We start from the raw sequence: 7,890 nt of genomic DNA on the forward strand, positions 1-7,890 counted from the left end.
CTCTTTCTTTCTTTCTGTAGTTTTGATATCTTCAGGTTGTTTTCTTTAAATTTTACTCACAAAACATGATGAGATTATAAAATAATTGGGATATGTCCCTTCAGATAAAGTTATTGTCAGTGCAATTCTTTCTTTTGTGCAGCTTCACATCAACAAACAAACCGACAGCTCGACAGACATTGGTGAATCCTCCGGCACACCCAGTGCGAGTTGCCTTTAAAGAGGGTCGAGCTGAGCACCTGCTGCATCCAGCATCAGAGTTCAGGTCGAGCAGGTAAACTCCACAGATCTCTTACTAATTCTTTTGTTTTTATATATTACACACACCTAACTTATTCCTTTTGACTTTATTTTCAGATATAACGGGAAAAGACTCTCAGTCATGACTCCAGTGATCATTTTACTCCTCTTCCTCTCATTGACGGCTGTTCCTCCAGTAAGTCCAGTGACGCTTTCAACACTTTAGTTTAAAAAGAAGAAATCCCCCAAATTTCAACATTTAATGAGCTGAAAAGAAACGACTACGACCTTAGTGCATTTTGATTCATCATCTTGTTTTTATTAGCCTCCAAGATGGAGCAGTTTTGCTGCTATCCCCCCAAAAACATATTTTAATTAGTTTCCTTCACACTTGACAGAAGCTTTATTATGATAAGATATAGATATAATATAAACCATGATTTTACATGTGCAATGTTTTGCCTTTTGTGTTGCAGGGTGCAACTGATCAAAGAGGTGAGTTGAAAAAAGGAGAAATACTGAAATCACTTTTCTTCCACATCAAATGTAAATAATATTTACATATTTACATTATATTTTCTGTTGCCCTCTGATTTCTTACAGATGCGTCTTCGAGCGTCTCAGACGTCATCGCCAAAGCGAATGACCACAACCGTAAGACAGAAGAGTTACATTATCTAAGTCTAAATACATGATGGCAAAAACACACTGAGACTTGGTGTAGAGCTGAAACAATTCATCTGTTAGTTGCTATTGACCAATAGAAAATGAATTAGTTATCAACAGTTATGATAATCAACTCATTTGTTGAGCATTTTTAAATGTGGTTTTTATCTAAAAAACATTGATTGCAGCCTTGATCTTTGGTCCATGTCCATCAAACTCTTGGTTGATATTCATGTAAGTGTCTGTTTATCTGTTGTTCTGCAGAACACTTGACGCACGGTGACATTATGCCAAATCACAAGAAGAACGCACATGTCTGCGTGTTCAAAGGTTGCAAGTGGCCCAAAAAAGGAAGATACGTCAAAGTGCCTGTCTCCATCTCTGCCAGTTACAGTGAGTTGTAGTGACTTTGTTTGGTTCCAGTCAGAACTCCCAAAACGTAGTTGTAGTGGAAAAAAAATGATTAGCAATATTCACCAGATTGGGCGCGCATGGATTTACTTAACAGGCGGGAATTCAACAACATCCTCAGAATCATCAGTCAAAACTGTAGAAAATATAATACTGAGGACAAAGGATCATTTATAATTTTTCTAATTTCAAGAGACACATACCAAGTTCTGCGATAAGTGAGATTTTGAATTGATTAACAATGAAAATGTGCGTTACTCTCCTTGAAGTAAAGGTTTCTCAGTTCTGTTGTATCTGTGTTTTGTGTGCGCAGCCAAAGCAGAGAGAAAAATCATCATTAGAGGTCTGCGGACCTTCCACAAATCAACTTGCATTCGCTTTATCTGGAGGAGGAGAAAGCATACGAGTTTCCTCCGCATCTTTTCTGGATCTGGGTAGGAACACGCACAAACACGAGTGCGGCAAACACACACACACACACACACACACACACTTAAATGAAAAGAGGGGACTGTCACATTAACAGGGACATAGTCGAGGCAGTCCATTAAAAGCTATGCATTCAAACCTCCTCAAACACAAGTAAAAGTATTATCAGCATAATAAAAAGCATTAAAAGGTAAAGTGCTCTGCAGTAAAAGGTCCCTATGATAGATATATATTTATATATATATTTCATTATGAAATCAGGATTGATAGTGATGTGTCATTGTTGTGTTTGAAGAAGAATTTTATTGATCCCGCAATGGGGAAATTGAATTTTTTCACTCTTCATATTAATCATGTTACACACACAGGCCTGAAATACACACATGCACAGACAGAACCTATACATGCAATTAATGGAGAGATGTTAGAGCGAGGGGGCTGCCAGTGACCGGCGCCCCAAGTGGTTGGGCCAGCGACCCTACGGTTCCCAGCCAAGTCACCTATGGAATGAGCTACTGCTGCCCATTGTTTCAGTAAAGTTAGGGTGCTTTCCTCTTAAACTACATTTGCCATCAACCCAATTGTTTCTGGTTGCAATGAGGAAGTTGCCACTTAGCTCTGGAAGAATTGCACCTTCGTACCATAGTAACATAGTAACTGCCACTAATTCCTCTTTATTAAAGTGATGAAATTGATTCATTGTCACATTAACCATGTTTTGTCTCTTGTCTCTGAGCTACTGTCGCCCCCAAAGTGTTAGTGTTAAGATTCAGTATACTCTGCTTGTCCTAAGGGTAAAAATGTATCAACCATCCCTAAATCCCCAAAATAAAGAAGCTTAATGGAATTTTAAACCCAACATGTATCTTGCATTAAGAACCAACCTGTCCATCAAATACCTTGTGCAATCAAGAAATATCATTCTTGAACGTTTATATATTAATGTGATGCAACTACAAATAGTCTTCTCCCATTTTAGAACCATGAATCACACCCATAAGATGTATAAACATCTTCATTGAATAAGAATAAGGTAGATTCTAATCTACAATGCTATGTACACCCATTTGTTTTTGCTTTGGAGGAGAGTTGGGATGGTGGATGTGTCCCTAAAGCACAGGCCTCTCACCTAGAGGACCGGTGTTTGTGTCCTTGAAGTACTAAGTCAAACCACAACCTTATTCTAAACCTAACCAAGTCGCTCTGATGCAAAACATAACCGTCATAGTCCACTAATGGTCGCTGTTTAATGATATTAAATAGAAAGCAGTTATATAAGAAACCATTAAGGCAACACAGGGGTTAAAGCAGCATTCAACTGTTGTAGTAGCTGCTCGATTTGGAGCTCAAATCTGACAGGTTGTGAGAAGATTATAGGGAGAGGAAAGAAAAAGGAGTTTTTTCTAATGTTGTTTTTTGTAATATATTGGATCATTTGACCTCTTTTTTCCTCATACAGTTGTTTAAATGAATCGATCTGTATCGTAAGTATAAAGTGCAAAGTGGAAAAATATTCTGAGTGTAGAAAATGTGTGTGTCTGTGTGTGACAGGTGTTGGTCCTACCTGGGCCGCGTGGGGGGAAAACAGCCGATTTCCCTGAAGAAAAACGGTTGTTTGTACGAGGACACCGTGCAGCACGAGGTTCTTCACGCTCTGGGCTTCCACCACGAGCACGTCCGCTCCGACAGAGACGATTACGTCACCATCCTCACCCAGAACATTCGGCCAGGTCAGATCACCCCTTATGCCATCTTGACTGAAAGACACACACATTACACAAATTAGACCAAAATAACAAAACAAGTGTTTACAGCTATGAGGCTGTTAGGCAGACTAAGCATCATGTCATGTTGCTGCATATATTATAGAGACCAAACCATGTAAATTTCATGTGAATCAGATGGTCTTTGTCACATAAGGCTGACTTTCTGGTGGCACTTTGCCTACAACTCACTATTAACAGGTGTGAGGCAGATCGGACGATGCACAGTTAAGTTTTCGTGGCCAAACACACCAAGGGTACTATATGCAGATATTTGTTTATAGAGAACCTTAAGTCTAAAAGTTATGACTAACCTGCTGATTTAGGAGTAACTCAAAATTTGGTCTAAGAATATTTCACGGAGTGTTTTAGAGACAAAAGCAGCTCCGAAATCTAAGAAAAGTTAAAAGTAGTCATGAGGACTCCTGAGTTACGAACAATCCAAAAATATCTGCTGCCAGCAATCAGCCTCAACATTTTAGAAAGCGTTTATGATAGTGGGTAGGTCTCGCTTATTTCCAAGCATATATTTTTGCACACTTTGGCCCTCATTTATCAATCAACAGAATTGGTTGTACGACAGGACACACGTGTGGAACCTGCGCTCCTGCTCTGTAGCGGGGTTTGCCAGCTGGGTTATTAGGTATTTCGTTAGAGGATAACCTTTGTCACCAGGACGGACTGTGTTCTTGTCAGCAGAGGGAGACTGTTGAACACGTATTGCTATTTTGCAGGAAGTATGAACCCTGTAGACAAGACTTGTTCAGGCACCTAAGGCAGTGTGGGATGAAGGAAGTTTCCTTAAAAAGCGTACTTGATGTGGGAACAACTGGGGAGGGAAAGCGTCACTTTTTAAAAATTTTATTTGACACTGGACTTTATGGGAGAATCTAATTCTGTGGGACATTAGTCCAATAGGAGGCAGCAATGCAACATCATGGATGCCAGCTGCCGTAAAACTCCATAGAAGAAGAAGAAACCTTTGTCACCTAGAAGAACCATACCAAGATGTTAATCATCTCATATCTTGTTTGATTTAATGCAATTTATCGAGGGTAGCCACTAACCGAGGAGATGACTTTGGCTCTGCAGTGTGCATTGCTGCAACCGCCCACCAACACATTCATTCGTACATTCATCTTCAACTGCTTGTCCCCGTCGGGGTCGCGGGGGGGCTGGAGCCGAGCTGTTATGAAATATAAAAGAATCGTGTGTGTCCCCTGGCCACCACGTTTAAAAGCAACAGCTTGGCATCACAAATCACCTGTACATTTATCGAGTGGTAGTTTTGGCGATGGATGAACGCGTAATCATTCATGGATGGTGCCTTCAGCCGCACGAGTACAATCAATCGCTCCAACCACAATTTTTATTTTTTTTATTCGTTTTAAGAATCCGTTTTTAACTGTTCTTAATGTGTGACTGCTTCTGCTTAATGACAACTGAGGTTTGTCCATTATTTTCAGCCAGATTTTGCTGCACCACAAAACCACAGGCTCAAATTTGCGACACGATCTCAGACCAGACGTGAGATTTGATCGTAGCTCCCGCTCACGTCCAAATTGATAAATGCCGAAGTTTGCCAGGAAATGGTCGTATGCACGTTTTTCTGCTAATTTTCGTTCGTTTGATAAATGAGGGCCTTTGTCTTTTGCTTTTATCCAGACTCTGAATATCCCTTTAACAACTGTTCTCATGGTTATTGTAGTCTGATAATTATGAGGATTCTGCTGCCAGACGTTTAAGAGGCTGATAATTAGTTGCACATATACATAAGTAGTCAGCAGCCGATATTAGCCTTTGTTCAAATGTTCAATAAGTCACCATTTATTTCAAATCTTAGTAACGATATTGCAAACTACCTCCGACAGTATTTCTGTCTACTTATAACATAGACATTTAGATGTGAACTTCAGGGAAGCCAAGATATGCACCATGCACCAGTTTGAAACCACAGACAAACAATTTCAATCCACCGTTGCTGAAGAACAAAACAGGTAAACATTTTTATGCTGTGCTCAAACGTTTTGGTCTGTTCGTTCCTCCCATGCAGGTGTGGAAGATAACTTTGAGAAGACGAGGACTCACAACTTGGGGACTCCCTACGACTTCAACTCTGTCATGCACTACAGCGAGTGAGTGTTTGTGTTTGCAAACGCAATGTCACTGGTGAAAGGAGTACTCATTCATTAGTCAATTTATATAGGAATCTCCACAATACCTAGTAATTTAATTTAGCAAATACATGAAGTGAAGTCAAAACCGCAAAAGTTGCATCCAAAGGGGCCAATAAGTAAACAGTTGCGTTTAATAGAAATACGCAAGGGACCTCCTGTGTCAGTGTTACATACACTTATGTCTGATGAGGTTTGAATGCATGACTTTTAATGGACTGTCTCGACTATGTCCCTGTTAATGTGACAGTCCCCACTTTTCATGTAAGTGTGTGTGTGTGTGTGTGTGTGTGTGTGTGTGTGTGTGTGTGTGTGTGTGTGTGTGTGTGTATGTGTGTGTGCGCGAATGTGTGCTTGCATTTGTCTGTGTACCAAATCTGTTGTGTTTATGTGCTTCTCAAGATACGCCTTCTCCATCAATGGGCTGCCAACCATCGTCTCCAAAAATAATCTGACTGATAGCATTGGAATGGCCACAACGATGAGCGCCAATGACATCGCCCGTGTAAACAAGCTTTACTGCTGTGAGTGGACATTTAAGACTATTCTATATAACTGTGAAACTAAAACACGACAAATGCATCCCCCTAAGGGTTGCAAAATTCCCAGGAATATTCAAAGTTGAGAAACTTTCCATGGGAATAAACTGGAAAATGTAGCAAATTGTGACTCTTTTATTTAGCTTGTCAAATGCTGATATGAAAATCTATATATTTTATATATACATATATATTTATAAGACTTTTTTTGTCCCATCTATTTGAGTAGAAAAAAACAAAAAACATGAATGTTGAAAAAAAAAAATTCTTTAAAGAATGTCCCATTCAGGATGTAAATGTAATGGATTATCTGTGCATGTGTATGGACAGTGCATGGTTAAATACATTTAAGATAAATAACCCCAGGATTTTGATTCCTGTTATTCCTGTATATATTCCCATTAATTCCCATATATTCAAGTTATTTCCCATTAATTCCCATACATTCACGTTAATTCCCATACAGCAGGGATGTCAAAGTCAAATACATCAGAGGCCAAAAAAAACATATTTGCTATAAGCCGAGGGCCGGACTGGTTCAATGTTTATTAAAACATATTAAAATGATGCATATAACCTGTTGAACCAAGACCTAACACAGTGTACCGTATTTTATTTAATAATTAAATGAATAATTCAATATTTTTGTACGGCTCTGTCACTAATTTCAAGTGAAAACATTTTCCAAAAGACAAAAACAAACTTCATCCAAAGAGATAACACATTAAATGAATAAAGAAAGATTTTCTTATGACTTTAGTTATTTCAAGGAAAACATTTTCAACAGGCAAACAGCAAAAAAGAAAATGTCCTTCAAAAATAAAATGTGTTCCTTAATATCAAGATAAAGACACAGCTTTGTGAACATGTGCTTGAAACACCCTGTTCTCATCGTCCACCTTCCCTTTAGCCGTTATTTGGGAGGGGGGGGGCTGAAAGTTGACATCTGTCCTGAATGCTGATGAATAATGAAGCCGAGGCGGCCCACTTGCGGCGCTGCAGTGAGTTTGCGGGCTACCGTTGCATTGTGGGTAATGTAGTTTTGGTGCGTGGATAACACCAGCAGGCGGCTGTGGCGTGCGGGCCGGTTCTAATACTAATCAATCAATTCATTCGGCCTTGACTTTGACACCTATGCCATACAGTATATTCAAGTTATTTCCCATTAATTCCCATATATTTCAGACATTAATTTTTTAGAAATGTACTAGAAACTGTCCGACCCGTTGCAAACCTAATCCCACTACTGTTTAGGTTATCATGTAACAGCAGGAGACAAAAAGGTAGGGTTGGAATATCATACATATGAGATATTAAATCAGAATCTCTTATTTTCCTACATCCAGAAACGTGCTGACGGAAGGAAGGAGTCGCCTCCAGAAACCTCGACTCTCAGCTCGTCATGATAGCAGCCAATCTGTTCTGCTGCAGGAAAATTACTTCAAATCAAGAGAAACACATTACTTTAACTTCATTTAACTAAAATAACTAGTACATTTTGATCAGACTTGGTACCAGTAACCTATATAGAAATTATTTAGCCTTGGGTTTTTTTTCGTTTCTTATAATTTGAGATTTGATTTTAAATAATTTACTCACATCTTTATTGATTATGGTTATGGGGGGTTTTAAATACAAATGTTATGATTATGGTTATCAGAAAATGTT

At 39.0% G+C, this 7,890-nt stretch overlaps 1 protein-coding gene across 1 annotated transcript; it reads left to right on the plus strand.

Annotated features, from left to right (window-relative positions):
• Positions 1-259: 259 nt before the first annotated feature.
• Positions 260-7,628, plus strand: LOC310952174 (high choriolytic enzyme 2-like; the record flags this gene model as incomplete). The annotated part of the gene is made up of 10 exons (XM_083920682.1): positions 260-274; positions 358-436; positions 717-735; positions 844-894; positions 1,171-1,299; positions 1,631-1,751; positions 3,298-3,476; positions 5,563-5,644; positions 6,086-6,188; positions 7,569-7,628. The coding sequence occupies exons 2-10, from the start codon at positions 383-385 to the stop codon at positions 7,626-7,628; spliced, it is 798 nt and encodes a 265-aa protein (XP_083776808.1). The 5' UTR covers positions 260-274; positions 358-382.
• Positions 7,629-7,890: the final 262 nt, after the last annotated feature.

Source organism: Echiichthys vipera (genome assembly GCF_963691815.1).
Source record: "Echiichthys vipera genome assembly, chromosome: 1".
Taxonomy (NCBI): Eukaryota; Metazoa; Chordata; class Actinopteri; order Perciformes; family Trachinidae; genus Echiichthys; species Echiichthys vipera.